This window comes from Micropterus dolomieu, linkage group LG13 (assembly GCF_021292245.1).
Source record: "Micropterus dolomieu isolate WLL.071019.BEF.003 ecotype Adirondacks linkage group LG13, ASM2129224v1, whole genome shotgun sequence".
NCBI classification, from domain to species: domain Eukaryota; kingdom Metazoa; phylum Chordata; class Actinopteri; order Centrarchiformes; family Centrarchidae; genus Micropterus; species Micropterus dolomieu.
In genome coordinates this window covers 29,645,611-29,665,055 of record NC_060162.1, presented here as the reverse complement: position 1 = coordinate 29,665,055, position 19,445 = coordinate 29,645,611, and the positions used below count along the sequence as shown (strand labels likewise).

General features: G+C 39.8%; 1 protein-coding gene across 1 annotated transcript in view; it reads right to left on the bottom strand.

Annotated features, from left to right (window-relative positions):
* reep5 (receptor accessory protein 5) overlaps nt 1-14,304 on the bottom strand; it is a 36,542-nt gene extending 22,238 nt beyond the window's left edge. Inside the window, exons 1-2 of the mRNA XM_046067267.1 lie at nt 14,090-14,304; nt 13,762-13,855 (exon numbers count right to left, since the gene is read on the bottom strand). Coding sequence (XP_045923223.1) covers nt 13,762-13,855; nt 14,090-14,207 — 212 coding nt within the window. The 5' untranslated portion in view covers nt 14,208-14,304. The remainder of the gene's footprint in view (nt 1-13,761; nt 13,856-14,089) is intronic.
* Between the last annotated feature and the right edge of the window lie 5,141 nt (nt 14,305-19,445).

Below are 19,445 nucleotides of genomic sequence, written 5' to 3'. Positions count from 1 at the left end.
TCCATGGTATAATACTGAAACTCGCAAATTAAAGCAAATATCACGGAAACTTGAGAGGAATTGGCGTTCCACCAAACTGGAAAATTCTCGTTTAATTTATAGGAAGGCCCTCCGTAATGCCAGAGCAGCGTACTACTCGTCATTAATAGAGGAAAATAGGAACAACCCCAGGTTTCTTTTCAGCACTGTAGCCAGGCTGACAAGAGAGTCACAGCTCTATTGAGCCAAGTATTCCCATACCTCTCAGTAGTCACGACTCCATGAGCTTCTTTAATGATAAAATTCTAACTATTAGAAACAAAATTCACCAAGACCTGCCCTCAACTGGCACTAACTTATCTCCAAACTCAGGAACCTTAGAAACTGCTGTAAAACCAGATATATGTTTAGACTGCTTTGCTTCCCTCAACCTTTACCAACTCAATACCAATTCAATAATTTCTTCATCTAAACCATCAACCTGCCTCTTAGACCCCATCCTGACTAGCCTGCTTAAAGAAGTTTTACCCTTAGTCGGCACTTCTCCACTAGATAGTCTATCTTTATCAACAGGCTATGTACCACAGTACTTTAAAGTAGCTGTAATTAAACCTCTTCTGAAAAAGACCAACCTAAATCCAGATGTTTGAGCCAACTATAGACCTATATCTAACCTTCCATTTCTCTCTAAGATCTTTGAGAAAGCAGTTGCTAAACAGCTGTGTGATTTTCTACATAGTAATAGTTTATTTGAGGATTTTCAGTCAGGATTTAGAGCTCATCATAGCACAGAGACAGCACTGGTGAAAATTACTAACGACCTCCTAATTGCATCAAACAAAGGACTTGTCTCTGTACTGGTTTTATTAGATCTTAGTGCTGCATTTGATACCATTGACGATCAGATCCTATTACAGAGACTGGAACATTTCATTGGCATTAAAGGAACCGCTCTAAGCTGGTTTAAGTCCTATTTATCAGATCGATTTCAGTTTGTACATGTTAACGATGAATCCTCCATGCACGCCAAAGTTAGTCATGGAGTTCCTCAAGGATCTGTCCTCGGACCAATCCTCTTCACTTTATATATCCTTCCTTTAGGCAATATTATCAGGAAACATTCCATAAACTTTCACTGTTATGCAGATGATACCCAGTTATATCTATCGATCAAGCCAGATGAAACTCATCAGTTAGCTAAACTTCAATTGTGCCTTCAGGATGTTAAAACCTGGATGACCAGTAATTTTCTAATGTTAAACTCAGATAAAACTGAAGTTATTGTTTTAGGGCCCAAGCACCTCCGTGACACATTATCTAAAGATATAGTTTGCCTTGATGGCAGACACTATCTCCACATAGTAGGCATAGACTTTCCTCTTTGATAAAGCTTATAGTTAGGGCTGGCTCAGGTGAGTCCTGAACCATCCCTTAGTTATGCTGCTATAGGCCTAGACTGCCGGGTAGGGCTGCAACAACGAATCGATTAAATCTATTAAAATCGATTTCTGAAAGAGTTGGCAACGAATTTCATAATCAATTTGTTGCGTCACACGACGCGGAGTATTAAAAAAAAAAGTTTGTGTTGAGCCGGAGCACTCTCGGTCTCTCTCACGCACTGTCGCTCAATTGCGGAGTTCGCATTTGTCCAGTCCGGCGCCTCATAGAATAAAAAAGCACGGAGAAGAGTGGAGGTAGAGGAAAGACCATCGGAGATGTTTTGAAACATGGCGGAGGCAGAGAAAGCAGTACAACCTAAGTCATCCAAGGTGTGGGAGCATTTCACACTAAATAAACCGAAAAAGTGTGTTAATTGCAAGGTAAAATCGACATGGCATGGCACGGGAACACCTTGGCGATGATTCAGCACCTAAAACGTAAACATGTTGGAGTCATGGATGAGGAGGAAGGGAGTCCAACAGCAGGGTAAGTCACTAGAATCCTACTGTTCCGTTTTGAAGTGAGGAACGTAACGTCCCTCCAGTAGCTCTTCTGATGCTGGTGTTCATCCAGCTTGACAAGCATGACAAATTAGCATTAGCTCGTTAATAACAGTAGCAAAGCAGGGGTGGTATAGTTTACAAGACACGTTTTTATTCACTCGCCTTTTTTGGCCCATTAATTTTTCAATCTGTTGTCATGTGTATATTTTGTGCTTTGTCCCATATTGGTTATTGTCAGAGATGGGGACTCGAGTTAGAGACACGGACTCGAGTGCGCATTAAGTCGCACACACAGTGAGACTCGTCCTCAAAAGACTTGACTCTAGGTGCGGGACTCGTGAACAATGTTTATTTTTAGGAAACGTCTGATGAGCTTGCCATTATTCCCTCCCTCCGTTACCTATAACCTGCCTACGTAACACGTAGCATCAGCTGCGCATGGCCGCACGTGAGAGAGGACAACAAAAACTGGCAGCTGCTGAGCCATTCATCATAAACTTTAAAACCTCATACAACAAGACACAAACAAAGAAGCGCTGAGCGCAAATAGGTTAGTAAACTGTGGTGAGTACACGTGTTTGGCTCAGCATTGGCCATCTAACGTTAGCTTGCTTCTTGCTTCAGCTACGACTTACGAGAGGTTTACTCCGTCTGTCGTACATTATGAAAAGATGAATGAACGTTTGTTTAGCCTACTTGCCAAACTTGTGGTAGTCGATTACTAATCCTTTACATCCTGCTGGCTGCCATCACCTTAATTATTGCCGTTGTCTGGAAAGAGGTTACAGGTTTAATGTTGATCAGGTAACCTTACAGTTTTATTTAGTTATAACATTACACTGGTTTGAGAGTCTAGTGGTGTGTTGACTTACAGTAGTTTATAAGCTGTTATTAATTGCACAATATATCATATATAAATATCTTCATGAATCATGATCTTTACATAATATCCTAATGATTTTTGGCATAAAAGAAAAATCAATAATTTTGACCCATTATTGCCACAAATATACCTGTGCGACTTAAGACTGGTTTTGTGATCCAGGGTCACAAATGTGTTTTATAAGGTGAAAGATTATAACAAACGTTATAATTGATGATTATGGCTTACAGCTTATGAAAATCCCATATTCAAAATCTCAGAAAATTAGAATATTACATCAAATCAGTAAAATACAGAAATGTCGGCCCTCTGAAAAGTATAATCATGAATATGCATATATGCATTATATATATATATATATATATATATGTATACACACACACACACACACACACTAAATATATTAGTTTCACCTTTTAATTTGAATTACTGAAATACATGAACTTTTGCACAATGTTAAAATTTTCACCTGTTTCACCTGTTGGCAGATGTAAAGCATCACTGTTGCTTACATACCAAAATGTATGTTTTTTGTGCAAGTCCATTTCTTTATTTATTATTATTACTTTAACAGCTCAGGGATGTTCAAGCAACCTGTTTGTTCACTTTCTGAAGATTTCAGTTCTGTTTTTGAATAAAGGGTTGGAAATGAATGCTTTTTTGTTTTTTTTATCCGATTCATCGATTAATCGAAAAAATTATCGAATTATTAGATTATTAAGATAATCGTTAGTTGCAGCCCTACTGCCGGGGAATTTCCCATGATGCACTGAGCTCCTCTCTCCTCTCTCTCCCTCTGTATGCAACCTCATCCCATTATTGCATGTTACTAACACAACTTCTCCCCTTTCCGGTAGTCTTGTGCTTTCTCGTCCCTCTCCTCTCTCCTCCTATCACTTCCTGCAGGTGTTTCTGGCTCTGGAGCTGTGGAGTCTGGATCTGTGGCTGCGGGTCACCTGCTGCCCCCGTGTTCCTGCTCGACACCCTCTGCTGCAACGACTATTGTTACTAGTCCTATTGTTATTATTGTTATTATAATCATTAACATTACGATTATTATCATTAACACTACTGTAAATATCTGTACCATTTTTCATTCAGTCCATAGCAACATACCTTTACTGTCTGTACCTCTGTGTGTATATTGTGTAGGCTGCCTCCCTCCCCTCTCTCTCTCCTTCCATCCCTCTTTACCCCGAGGTTTCAAGCGAGTTGAGGAGCTACGCAAGTGACAGCAGGGGAAGCCTGCGGCAAACCACGGGAGGAGCTCGCGAGGCCGGCCAGCCGCCCGCTCACAGCACCCTCTGCTCCCGCCGTCACACAGACCGCTGCAGCAACAACAGCAGAGGAAAACACAGCTGGAAGGTTCTCATTCCGCTTATCTGTATTTACATTCTGAGGAATGTTGAAATGTTTTAACTTAAATAAAGAGAATGTGGATCGCTGGTGTGTGTGTTGCATTGAACCTTACGTTGCGGCAGTTGTGTGTGGCGTCGCTATGACGACCAGCTACATTGAGGGGTGCTATCTCTGGGTACTATCTGCAATGGAAAATGGAGCACGGCCAAACCGAGTTGAGTACAGTCGAGTCGAGGCGAGTTGAGCTGGTACTGGTAATGGAAAAGCGCCAAACTATTGTTCACAAATCTGTTGAAATCTGTGTTAGTGAGCACTTCTCCTTTGCAGAGATAATCCATTCACCTCACAGGTGTGGTATGTCAAGATGCTGAAAGCGAAGTTAATATTCGCCTCACTTGACTCGTTTGACCGCTGGACATTTTGAGTGTTCACACACAATGCCATAAGTGAATAAGCACAACCCGCAAATACTACAGCTATATGAACCCAAAGTAAACCTTTTGCTGTGATTTAATTGCAATAAATGGATCAAACTGATGCCGAAATAACGACAATATGATGCCAATTTGTTAGACATATGAATTCATGCTTTGTCAGGTTGTCAGCAAGACAATAACCTTTTAAATGTTTGTTTTCTGAATGGAGTTCAGATCGATCAGGGCTATGCTATGCTATGCTAACTTGTTCATAGTGAAGTACAACAATAGACAGATATTTTCTGAACGCAACAGGTAGTTCAACTTCTTTCTTTTCTCCAAGCAATGTCCAGTTTTGTCCGTTTTTTATACAAATATGAAGTAGTAGTCCAACAGAGAACCTAGCTGCGAGAAGCTCGAGTGAAGATAAATTAACTTTGTAATCCCAAAAACTAAAGTAAAAAGCTAATTTAATAAAAGCAGTTTACTTGGAGCTCCTCCCACGAGTAAATGGCATAGTTGCATATTTCAGACCAACTTTTGGTGTTTAGTTGTCCAAATGCTGCAGCGCTGCTGCCGGCTCTTTCTCCCCATACTTGCAGCTATCCGTCGGCTAGCGGCGTCACTCCCCCGCTCTCCCTGGTCCTCTCCAAACAAACGCTCTGAAGCCGTCAGTGACGTTTGGACAATCTCACCGCTGATAGGCTTTCGCAACATCGCGTCAAGCGAATTTCTTTCTCAAGTTGAAAAATTTAAACTTGAGCGAACCAGCGAATGTCGCAACAAACGCCTCTTCCACTGTGAAAATTCGCAGGAATTCACATCTTTACATTGACTTTGTATGTAATCAAGTCACCCAAAAACGCTTTCAGTGTGAACACACCTTTAGGCTGGCTACAATAAAAGGCCAGTTAGGCTGTATTGGAGATCAGTAATTCACTTGGAAGATATTTAAAAGATTGTTTAATTAGGGTTAGGGGGTGACAAAAATAATCGTGACTAGTCAACTTATCGAATAAATAATTAACAGATTAGTCGACTAAAATAATCATTAGTTGCAGCACTACTGGCAGGCATACCTTCACGTCATTCAGTAGACGGCCGTGAAGCTGCTATGAAGATAGCTGCTGATCTGCAGACAGCCTTCCCTGGGGAAGACTTTGATGTTTTGGTATGTATGAGAACTTCTGAGAGGGTTTGAAAATTTTATAGAGGGACACTCACACAACATGAACCCGCAGCCATTACTATGGGGTGCAGAGACTGGCTGGACACAACACCACAACAAGGCAACGAGCGGAACTAGATGATGCACGAAGAGAATGGAGAGACAAGAAGGATGTAAAGAATATCATGCCCACAATTCAGAACATGATTAATCCTTCCATTGATAGCTATTTGCTATTTGAAAGAACGCGGTTAGCTAATTGTGAAGACAGCGATTAAAATGTAGGTTAATTATACAGCACATCTGACCCATTTAAACAGTCATGCAATTCATGCTGTTGTCATCCTTGTGTGACAGATCTGCTCGCCAATCACAAGTGCCATGCGCCTCCTGTTACAGTCCTACTCACCAATCAGAGTGGGCACAGGGCATGTACATTTTACAACAACAAACGAAACTACAGGAAAACGTGGGACAATGGCGCCAGCTGAATCGAGACAGGCGGCGGCTGTGCCGTGGTTTTATCCGGCGTCAACTCAGACTAAAGTGTTTCAGAGGTGGAGCATTTAGCCTGCCCTAGGTTGTTGATGTCTTGTTCATTTGTCTTTTCTTGTGCTTCTACTACGGATAACAGCTCTCTGTGAGCCAGTTTCTACATTTCCCACATGGAGCTTTTCAGAATAAGAGCGTCTTGCTTGCCTGATTTTGCTAACTTGTTCAGATTTTGTTGATTTGTTCGGTTGTCTTTGATTAAATGTGTAATGCTGGGCTGTAATAATATGAGATTTGAAAATAGCTACGAATTTTTACAAGGCAGTTAAAGCAATTGTTATTGGATATTTTCAATTCTGACCTAGAAATGTTTAATGGGGAATTATTATTATCTTTGTTTATGAAATACCTTTAGTATTCTGTTGATATTTGTACTGTATTGGTTTACTAACTTTGATGTGTAATGTCTAATTGTCCGATATGACGGGTGTTTAATTGTTATTGCATTAAGTTCGATACCAGTTGTTATTGGGACATAAAAAGGGTTTAGTATAAAACTAAGATGTCAGTACAACATAATGGTAGCAGTAAAAGAGACAGATAGCTTCCCCAAGGCACAACAAGTGAGGTCTAGCTCTCGTGAGCAATCTTAACAGAAAAAGGCCATGACTTGCATAAACTAGAAGCCAAGAAAAATGAGAAGGCCTTTTACAAAGCATACGAATCCTGGAAGGGGACAGTAAAGGAGACTACAGCCAAGTTAAAGACTTTCTGTTCACCTGATGATCTAGAGGAAACTGAAAAGGACGTTAATTTCAAACATGCCAAGGTGTGTCAACACTATGAGTCTATTCGCCGCAATCAAACTACCACTCCAGAGATTGTTTAGAAGATGGATGCCTGCCACACGTTAACCACTGGGGTTGGTGATCTTGTTCGTAAGAGAATAAAAGATATGGAACAGTCTTTCAATGACCAACTTGAGAAGGAAAGAGTGAGGATGGCACTAAGTAAGGATGATTATGGATCTGTCTTTGGAAATACAAATACAGAAACAGTGACCTCACAATTGTCACAAGGACATGATGATCAGTCAAGCACTATCTGCAGGTCCTCCAGCAAACGCGCAGAAGCAGACCTTGCAGCCCAGATGGAAGAGGCCAAAACTATTCAAAAGATACACACTCAACAAGCAAAGCTTGACAGACTGGAGAGCAAAAGGAAACTTAAGGAAATGCAAATGCTAGCAGATATCAAGCAAAGGGAGGCTGAAATGAAGTTAATGCTAGAGGAGGAAAAAATAAAGCTAGAACAGCTTCAAGTAGACAATGAAGTAAAGGTGGCTGCAGCTCATGTAAGAGCGTATAATAAATTTGATGGTTCAGAAAGTTGTGTCGAAGAGACTGACCCTAAAATTCAGCCTACACACTGATTACAAACCTCTTCTGAATCCACAACCCGCACCCATTGAGCCTTCTTATAACCCACCTGAAAAGGCAAAGGACGCAAGAGGAAATCCCTTTGACTCAGCAATTGCAAGCTCATTTACCCTAAGCCGCCTACCTGTCCCAGAGCCGATAATATTCACTGGGGACCCTTTAATGTTTCTAGACTGGAAGGTATCCTTTATGGCCCTCATTGGCCAGAAGCCCCTCCCAGTTAGTGAGAAAATGCTGTGGAAGGATTTTTCTACCCTCTGTCACACAAGAATGACAACGGAATGAATTCTGCATGACTGTTTAAAACGGGTCAGATGCGCTGTATGATTAACCTACATTTTAATCGCTGTCTTCACGATTACCTAATTGTGTTCTTTCAAATAGTAATTTCGATTTGAAAATGATTAATACAGTACAGTAAGAATGCTTCTCTCTAGGCACCAAGTAGCACATGCGACTGTGACAGTGGGAGGAAAATAAATGTGTAATAAATGCGTAAGGTAATAGTTAGTCATGAAAAGAAATGACCAGTACCAATAAAGATTTGGACATTTCAGCCCCCCAGTATCAAATGGAAGGTACAGCAGAGAAAGACGAACTCTAGGACATTTCATATTAGGGCCCGAGCACGAATCGTGTGAGGTCCCTATTGAAACTAAAGGGATTCTTTTTTAGGGCCCGAGCACGAATCGTGTGAGGTCCCTATTGAAACTAAAGGGATTCTTTTTTAGGGCCCGAGCACAAAACGTGTGAGGTCCTTATTGAAACTGAAGGGATTATTTTTAGGGCCCGAGCACGAACCGTGTGAGGTTCCTATTGAAACTGAAGGGATTATTAGGGCCCAAGAACGAAACATGTGAGGTCCCTATTGAAACTGAAGAGATTATTAGGGCCCGAGCACGAAACGTGCGAGGTCCCTATTGAACTTCCTGTGTCATGGCGAAGAGTTGATCTTTGACGCCAAGCACAACCTTTCATCGTCAATGCCTTTAGAATGCACAGCAGAAATTTGAAGTTGATCGGACTAAACCCCCAGGAGGAGGAGTTAAAGTATGGAGTGTGTAAATCCTCCAAAAATGACCGTAAAATTCAAAATGGCCGACTTCCTGTTGGGTTTAGGGCATTGCTCCAAGAGGCTTTTTGGTACGTCTGGACATGATACATGTGCCACAGAAATTTCATACATGTAGGAGAAACGTGCCACAGGGGTTGCTTCGTTAAAAGTCATTTCCTGTTGCCAGCAGGTGGCGCTATGACCATGGGTGAATGTTGGCATGTAGATGTGCTCAGGGCGGGACTCTTATTAAATGTGTAAAATTTCGTACAAATCTGAGCATGTACAGTAAATTTACAACAACTTCCTGTGTCATGGCGAAGCATGGCACTTTACCGAAACTTTTTACCACAAGTTTTACTACATGGCCTCATCAATGTGTTAAGGGTCATTTCCTATTGCTAGCAAGTGGCGCTATGACTTTGAGTGAATATTGGCATATGGATGTGTTCAGGACAGGACTCTCATAATGTATTCCAAATTTGGTGCAGATGTGAGCATGTAGACTGAAGTTACAATAACTTCTGAATTAATTAATATATGTAATACCCTGCAAATATACTGATTTGAAAGAAAAATGTAATGATGCAAAATTTTTAATTCTCAGTATTTTGTGGTAGGTTTCATAAATCTACCCTCTAGTCCACAAAATGTTAAAATTCAACATTGAGCAAGGGCCATCAACTGATGAAGATCATACAGTACTACACTGTTTAGAGCTCCAGAAAAAAAGCTAGAGAGTGTACAGCATTGTCAAACTAAATATCCCACTAAATAAATTGTTGGGTTGTTTGGTTTGGTTGCCAGGGAGACAAGCTGTCAATAAAATCTAATTAAACCATACCTACACACTTGTGAAGATTAAATTGCTAAACTCTCATAAATGTATAGCTAAGAATGTATGTTTGTTTAATTTGAAATTTTATTATTACCGTACATAGCCTCAGACCAACAGAGGCCAGTTTGACGATAGAGAATACCGTAGTGGTTTTCTTTCTGGATTTGGCCTTTGGTATCCCGGGGGTGAGTCAAACTAATAGGACCACAAGCTGCACGGCTAATCAAGCAACGGATTAGCAAAAAGTGAAGCTATCCATCAAGATCTTACGTCCATCAAAAGCTATGTAAATCATCTCAATACCGGATTCCTTGTTGGTATTTGAGGCTGTGTTCTGTCCTCTTCATGCCGCGTTCACAAGAGGCTGCTGAGCGCTTGCCCGGCTCCAGTTACCAATCAGGCGCCACTCCCCGCCATCATTCCCTGCTGGGTCCCCCCGCCCCTGGCATGAAACCCTCAAGTGCTTGTGTAAACATCTTTACACAGTCTATGGTAAACACTAACAATCCCCTGGAGCTCGGAGCTCAGTAAGGGCAGATTAAGCTAATCTGACCACTAGTTTTGCAGCTATTTATATAATGACAGCTAGTTAGCAGCAGTTAGCGGTTATTTCAGCAACAAGTATCTGTCCATCAGGAAACTCCATAATTCACAGAAAATGACGTATATGGATTTTCAACAGGCCAATTTTAAAATACAAAAAATGAAAATATTTATTGCAGTTGTTCAAACATTAAGAATGCTGTGTACACATAAATTAATGTAATTTTTAAAATTAAAAGATTTTAGTGTTTTTTCAGCTACATAAACTGTGGCCTTACAAAATGTCATGTGGTGCGACCATAATTTATTTTTTTAATTAATTATTTTCCTTAACATGCTTAACAGTTTTTACAAGTTCTCAGTAATATAAAAGGTTTCAGATACAATGTATTTGCTTTTCTTTTGGGTTTTTGTAAATAATGATCTCATATTTTTGTTCTATAATGTCACAGTCCCATTCTTTAATGTAGTTCATTCATTCATTCATTCATTTCTCTTTAAATCGCATGAAACTAATACAAATGTTTAAAAAATACTATTCACTTAAACATACTGCATCAGTAATTAATATTTCAGTCACAGGAATGAGATATTTTATTTTGAATTTAATACAGTTATTGTTATTATTGGTCGCACCACATCATGAGTGGTCAATCCAAATGACATGAAGAACGCATATCTTTAAAAATATATATTTAAAGAGATCAATAAACGAAAAATTCTATACCAAAAATATATTTTAACCAGATTTAAAATTTTAACAGAATTTCATTAGGGCTGTCCCCGACTAAAGATTTACATAGTCGAATCAGAATCGTCAAGTCCTGCCTTAAGTCGACTGATAGATCGAATAATGTTTGTGTTTTTGTGTGCGGCGATTGCGAGTTGTGTGTGTGTGTGTGTGTGTGTGTGTGTGGGGGGGGGGTTACACACGGTAGCTCCGCTTTAATCTTGAGAAGCTGCAGAGTTGCAGTCTCTATTCATTCAACTTACAATGTAAATTTCCAGCTAAACTGAGGCCTTTGAAGACCCTTTTCTCTCTCTCTCTCTCTCTCTCTCTCTCTCGCCTGTCATTCACCGGTCTTGTGCAGACTTTTACGTGCATTACTGCTGCCGTCAACTACATGCACGTAGCAGTTCCCCGCGTGTCTATTTCAAGTAGCCAGCTATTTAAAAACTATAAAATATTCTTTATGTGGTTCATCAATGGTGATAAATTATCCAAAAGTCTCACGAGGAGCGAACAACTCGGCATAACACTGTGAAGCTGGGGATCGGTCTCTTGAGCAAGTGTTCCTCCACTACCACTACACACATACACGCTACGCATACACATGCGCACTGACGACCCAGGGTTAGGGTTACAATTTTGGATTTATTCTTCAAAACCATTTATTGAAAATTTTATTCTTTTTACATATTTATTTACGGCATTAAACGTTGAAATGTATATTGTAATAGGCTGTATATTAACTTATTGGGAGAAAACTGGTAGTTCTATGTAAAATCAGACGTTGAGCACCCCCATATCGCCAAAATGGCATGATCCTTGTTTCACTGCGAAGCTTCGACTGTGAGATTGACAGTCGAATCAGGCTCCGCCCATCGAAGCATCGAATCTTCGACTATTTGGGGTCAGCCCTACATTTCATAAACACTGTTTTGATGAAAATCACATTACAAACATTTATTTTCGTGCAGTACACATTCACGGCTTTGTTTTGAACAAACATATTACTTAACAATAGATTTAATCCAATTTCATCAACTGCAGGCATGTGGTGTTAACTGTAAGTATGTTTTTTTTTCGTTTATTGGGTGTGTCAGAGGTGTTACCCAATCAGCAGCCATATTTAAAAGCCATATTTAAAGTCCAGTGCGCTGGCGTACGCAAGAGTATGCACTACCATTTCCGTTGAAATAAATGCTTTGCTACATTTTGTTAAGGCTAAAGTTAGCTTAAAACTGAAAATAACTCTACATTTACTTGATTTCACAGGGAAATCGAACATGGTTCTCCTGTGTGAAAGTCTTGGGTTTGACACAGCCTACACAGCCAATAGAGGTCGCTCACACAAGACCAACATGTAGCTTCATTTAGTTTTCATTTAAAATTTTATTTAAGATACAACATTTTTTGCTTCTTTTAGCGACTCCGCTCTTGCTGCAGAGTCAGAATTAACATGCCGTCTATGGCAAGCAGTTTTTCTTTACTTGGCAGTGGCAACAGTTATTAATAATTAAATATTACTAATGTTGCATAGTTACCAAAGTGAAATTACAAGCTCTAAATATATATATATATATATATATATATATATATAGCATTTTTCTCATGATATTGTACAAAGACTAAAAATAATCCGTTGTTCTGAAATATAAGGAAGAATGTGTCAAATTGCAGAAAAATTTATTCCAAATCATACTACAATAAAAGTACTTTATGTGTAAAAGTCATCAATTGAATATAAAAGGACAAAGACTAAATCGCCTATCATGGAAAACACTCTGCAATGGTCGCACCACATGATATTTTACACTTGAGTCAAAATTTATAGGCACAGAATAGGCCACCTAAACAAAACAAGCGGGCTTCCTACAAAAGGACACCATAAAATTTATAATCAAAACAAATATTGGTAGAAATAACTTTATATTATATATATACTTTGGTCATACCACATGATATCCAAAAGTGGCAAAGTTATTACAATTTTACAGAGTTGAGAACAAACCTACTTGCTGTTTCAGTGGGTCCTTGGCAAATTCGTATATTATTCGCATGACATTTTAACACTTCAATTATCAGAAAAATTACAAAAAACTAATTTTTTTTAAAAAGTTAAAATGAGTACATATATGGGAGAGGTCCTGTATTTATATGGTATGTTTTTATGCTTTCAAACTTTTTTTTAAATGAAAAAAATCAAATTGGACAGAAAATGTTGGCGTCACCCGGGTGCCATCGAGGCACATTAGAGAGAACCAGAAAATATTTTCACCATCAAGTATCATCAGTCGGGCCCTGTCACCACCAGAAACACTACGCTTCCTCATAAAAACTGAGAAAGCTTTTCATTGGATGCTCATACACGCCCCGAGTGCAGGATGAGTCAACAATATTTTAAAGTCGTTTTCCATGTTACAGAGGAGAATGGAAGTAGTGTTGTGATTACATCATGATAACTGTTTCCTAACTTCAGTGAACAAGATAATTAAATTGTTTTCTCTGCCTGCATCTTATAAATGAATATCTGAACCACATATTTTTTATTTTTAATCAAGTCAAGTCGTGATTATCTCAACAAATTTTAAAGACGATCAATTTACTATTACTGAGTACTACTCAGTTGTATAATGTCTCTGGAGGAGCTTTGTCAAGTGTGAGGAAATAATGGTGATAATAGATGCCTGCATTAGTTGGCAGAAATCATCCAAAAGCGTTCATTCAAAAATATAACAGCGACTTACTGAAGACTACATCACACTACATGCATTCACTTAGCTGATAATATAATAATAATAATAATAAGTTAAGTTGGGTGGTTTAAGTTCGATCGATTGTGTGTGTGTGTGTGTGTGTGTGTGTGTGTGTGCTGGGTGGGGTGCTAGGCAGGCCCCTCCATGATTGAGAATAATACACTTACGATATGTAGGCTGGATAAAGAAAGCCGATGAGGTTACACAGTAGGGAGGCTCCGTAACCGATGACCAAGTAAACTGCGATGATACCGATCACAGCTGGAACAAATATATATTATATAGAACATATTATAGGCCATGCATATTACAACAATTAGCTACTACTATCATAAAACAACAGCAATATCTCGTTTCTTTCAGTTAGATTATGATTAAAGGTAAATGCGGCTGACTGCCACGAGCCGTCCTTTAGGCTACAGGCTATCTTTTCCTCTGCATTGCACTCGGTCTCTTACTGTTTTCTCTTCCATCCCTGTCCCTGTCAACACTCACCGAGAGCGATGTACGTCCTGCTTACTCCAGTTTTTGCCTCTACTTTTGCCAGCAAATCTGTCACGAGATTCTTTTCATGAAGAAACTTTTCAAATCTTTCTCTGAGTCCCTGCGCCATGGCTGCACTTCCTTCTTTAGCGATGCTGATGAATTACGAAAATGTTCTGAATCAAACTGCGACACCCTCAAACCAATACGGAGCTGTTCTCGGAAGCGTGGAGTCAGACAGGATGTACAATACAAACTCCGGCCACAGGCTTCAAAGTAATAGCACGGGGTTTAGGTCATTATCCTTTAGTCATAAAACTAGATACTTTCTCATCACGTTGGTAATGTTTAGCCCCATGGTGGAAGGAGGAGACATGTGGTGCTTCTCAAGTCTCTCTTTTTCTTTTTTCTTTTCCTCTGCAATTCAAAAGCAAGTACAAAGTGCAAACATAGACCAGGGGTTAATATATAAATTTAAAAAAAGAAAAAGAAAGAAAGTAATTAGCAGTTCAGGTAATTAAGAAGTTTACATATATCGAGAGTCCTTAAGGCTTTGGGGTTTGAAGAGTGCTGAATAGTTTGTATGTATTGTTGCAATTCACTCGTAAATACAGGTTTGCGGTTGCAAAATTTACTTTTGTGAATGTGGATTTTAGCTAAAATAATGAGTTCCGAGTAATTTAATAGATCCAGAACCAGCCTAACATTGTTTTAAATTTGTCTGTTAGACATAAACCCTGACTGTGATTCGTCAATTACTGTGGTTAAGGTCGTTTTAATTCTACTGGCAAGAATAAGAGCAAATACTTTGTAGTCGTTATTGAGCAAACAGATAGGGAACCAGTTTTCTATCAAAAGTAAGTCTTTTTGGGGGTTTTGGGATGAGGGTGATAAGGCCTTGCGATAATGTAGGTGGCAGCCTTCCAAATTAAATACTTTCAGAAATGACATTGAAAAGAAAGGGGGTCAGTTCATTACGGAACTTCATATAAAATGGGCGTGTCCCTGGCGTGGCGTCAAAAACCAACTCTTCGCCATGACACAGGAAGTTGTTGTAACTTTAGTGTACATGCTCACATCTGAACAAAATTTTATGTGCTTGATAACTGTCCCACTGTCTAAACCCATTGACGATTAAAAGTTGTGCGAATGGTAAGTTTTCATGGAACGGCGTGCCCGTGGCGTGGCGTCCAAAATCGATGATTCGAAATTTCTGTGGCACATATATCATGTCCAGACGTACCAAAAAGCCTCTTGGAGCGATGCCCTAAACCCAACAGGAAGTCGGCCATTTTGAATTTTACGGCAATTTTAACGTACTCCTCCTAGGGATTTAGTCGGATCGACTTTAAATTTCTGCTGTGCCTTCTAAAGGCATTGACGATGAAAATTTGTGCTATTTGTTGTTGAGTTTTCATCAATGGGCGTGTCCGTGGCGTCCAAAATTGATGATTCGCCGTGAAACAGGAAGTTGTTATAACTTCAGTGTACATGCTCACATCTGCACCAAACTTTACGTGCTTGATAACAGTCCCGCCCCGAACACATCTGCATGTTCATTTATAGTCGTAGTGCTATGTAGCGCCATAAAGGGGACACAGGAAGTGATGATTAACAGGTTTGTTCAGCGTCCGAAGCGTGTTGGAAATTCACAGCCACACTGGCAGAGCTCCAGGATCTGCAACGTGGCCGCCTCACACCTCGACACGCTACACGTGCCGCCCAATGCTGCTTGCAGCTATAATTTAAGTTTGGATTTTTCTAAACAAAAAAAATAAGAAGAGTTTGCTCACCTTCTTCCAACCACTTCCTTCTTGATCTACCCCCTGGGCCTTTTGTCTGTAGAATTCATCTAACTTGTTTTGGCATTCACTAAGCTGGAGTAACTCCTCCTGAGAAAGGTTTTCGGTAGTCTTATCAGATAACGATGCAATTTGACATAACAGCCTATCTTCTTCCTGTCGTCTAAGTTTAGCTAAGTTGCTGCCATATATTAGCCTATTTCAAATTTCTCCCATTATTGACCAAATAACGTTTTCTTACAGGCTTCTTCCCAGTGAGACTTGATTAGATTTGTAATATCATTTATGACATTTTTATGTAAAAGAAGGCTATTATTAAGTTGCCAGCAAAAGGCTCTAGGAATATGTAGAGCAGTAGAAACCTTAATCTTCAAAATAATTGCCTTATGGTCAGAGAAGGGAGCAGCATGGACATAAATGTGTATATTGTCCAAGTCAAATCTCTGAGAGACAAGCCAATAGTCAAGTCGAGATTGTTTGGAGAGGTCTTTGGAGCTCCAGGTGTAAGATTTAGATAAAGGAAATTTTTCTCTCCATGGATCGATTAGATAAAATTTCTCCATGAGATCTTTAAGGTGCAAGTGGATCTCTTTGGTGGAAATCTATCCAAATAACTGTTTAATACAACATTAAAGTCCAAAAATCAAAAAAGAATTAGGGAACTTGTTCAACAAGTAAAGTGTTTTTTCTTCTAGTATATCCAACAAAGCATCATTTTCAGAGCAAGTATTGTAACCGTAGATGTTAATTATAATAAGTGTTTTTTGACAAAAAGAGAGCACCATAATGATAAAGTGTCCGTGTGGGTCGTTGCAATGGTGAATAATCTCACCAGAAAAGTTGTCTTTCAAAATAGTAACACCAGCTGACCTTTCAGATCCATGAGCTCCCCATAAGTCCTTGCCCCACTGAGTCCTCCAAAAAGGCAAGTCATACTTGGTGCAGTGAGACTAGAAACAGAAAACAGAAATCACTTTTAAACTTCTTGATAAATAAGAAAACCGCTTTGCGATTCAAATTATTTCTCAGACCCCTGGCATTAAAAGAAAGAAAAGATAAAGACATAAAGATGTAAAAAAATAAAATAAGATAGAAAAGATATAAAATGAGTGAGAATTCCCTATAACAGTTCACAGGCCTGTTCACAGACTCGGTTGGATTTAGATAACAGCATAGGAGAACCTGCCATAGTATTAAAGAGCTCAAAATGCAGATTAGAAAGTTGCTTAATGAGATCTAGCTCAACTTCACATGGCAGATTCTGGAACCAGTAGACACTGCTACCATACTAGGTGCTCACTGTGGTAATGGCTCGCAGGGGAATCTCAGTGCCATTAGCAAATACACCGTTTTGCCAGCAGCACGGCCCTCCTTAACCAGAGGCCAGAGCGTCTTCTTTCCAGTTCAGTTGGGGTGAGATCTTCTGCAAACCGCAGGTTGTTGTCCTTCAGGAACGTGGATGTTTTAGCTGCCTTCCATACAGTATCTCTCTGGGTGCGAGAGGAGAACTGCATAATGACGACTCGATGTTTCCCTTTGTTGTGATCCCTCTTACCCAGTCTGTGAACAACGTTTTTCCTTCACCTCTGAGCAGACTTACTGGCAAATACAGTGAACTTCAGCTTTGATGTCTTCGCATACTTTTTTCAAGGCTATCAGATCGATTATTAATCAGACTGGAGAGCCTTGCTACAATGCTGCTTGACTCCTCTTCGACAGACGGTTTACCTTTCTTATGCATTGGAGAGTTGGAGGAAGTCATCGACGTCGTCGTCTTGTTAGCTTGGCTGTTAGCGTAATTGTTGAAGTTAAACTGGTTGGTTTTAGAATTGACTCCACACATGGTAGCAGGCAGGTACAAAGTTAATATTATCCACCAAGAAGCACTTTGAGTTTGTTTTCGAGCAAAACATAAAGGTTTGCTAGCGGAGCTCGAGAGTCAGCGTCTTACCGAGCTGCCATCTTGGGCCACGCCCCCCTTCTCAAGTCTCTTAATTGCATCCACGTTTCCCTCACTTGCGTCTTTTCCTCGCGTCTTAGGAAACCAAGCCAGGAGAGAAGGGACAACGAAATGTTTTTAGAGACATGAGACGTCCTTTCCTCCGAAGCGTCACATGAAGTGACGTCCATTTCTGATGAAACCACACATCAGCCTCTAACTCATTTGACAGATTTGTTCCAAGGACACACAATCATTTGATTTATTGGAGCGACATGCTGTAGTATATCCGCACCTATAGGCCTATGATGGCAAAAAAAATACTTATCTTTTCCAGCAACAAATGTTCCATGTGACCAAATTTTTCCAAGGCTGGGGATTTCAATTATGAAAAAAACCCTGACTCAGCCCCAAAACTGCTGAATATTTCTGAATACAATTCTTTACATATAACAAATGTGAGACATTATTCCACTTTTCATTTATCATTCTTGAAACAACTTCAACTTTACTCAGTTACAGATTTTTTATCCATTACACCTTATCACTGCCAGCACTCATTACTATTAATTATTATTACACTAGGGCCTATATCTTTCCTGCTAATTATCATTACACCTTTGTTAATAAGCTACTGTATAATACTGTCTGTGAAGATTCTCAGTCATCCAGGTCATAGTTATCCAACGAAGGTTAAAGTCAAGGGCAACTGGACTTGGTTGAAGATACTGGAAGACGTTTCACTCCAAGGGACTTCTTCAGTTCTGACTGACTGGCAGGGAAACTCAGCTATTCAACCTCAGTGGGGTTGTTGGCCAGGGTCATTGATACTGCTGGTTCGTTAGTGTTCCTGGTTGCTGTAACGACAGTCGTTACGGTCGTTAGGACTACCCCTGTCTTGCCAGTATCTGCAACAAAGACTTCACCCTCGGAGATGAATAAAGTATTCCGATTCTGAACATCAGAACCCCACCGAGGCATAGTAAGACATATGCCGGTTGTGAGAGACCTGGGTTTGATTCCCACTGTGATACATGTGTCCCTGTGCAAGACACTTAACTCCTAGTTGCTCCCAAGGTGTGCCCTCTGACATAGCAATTGTGATTCACTTTTGAGAAAAGCATCGGCAAAATGAGTGATTACTTATGAAACAACACACAGATGTGTTTTATTTAAACACACTTTTATTGCAATCCCCATCTGCTGTCTCTGACAACCTGAAAGCGTTTGTGTGTTTGCTGTATGGTGATTTCTCCGAAATCCTGTCGGTCATGCGTTGATAAGACGTTTAGAATTGTAAACGCGGGTCAGTCGTTGTTTCAATGAAACCCCTACCAAGATGTGTCGATATCAAAAGTGACCAGTAGGTGTCACCGTGGAGACGGGTGTCGAAGTGTTTTGAAGTCTCACACAATTCCGGCACAATTGCTTCAAAGGTTTCAATGTTTCACAAAGCTTCGCTTTGTCCATCACTAGTTATTAGTGAAGAGCAGCATGATTCTCTCTTTTACCTGTTTAATAAACACCTGCAAATGAATAATTATAGGTTTCTGTGTCCTGCTCAGAGGCATAGGATCATTTGTACTGGCACAATGCTCATATTATCTGCATTTATATTTATTAATTC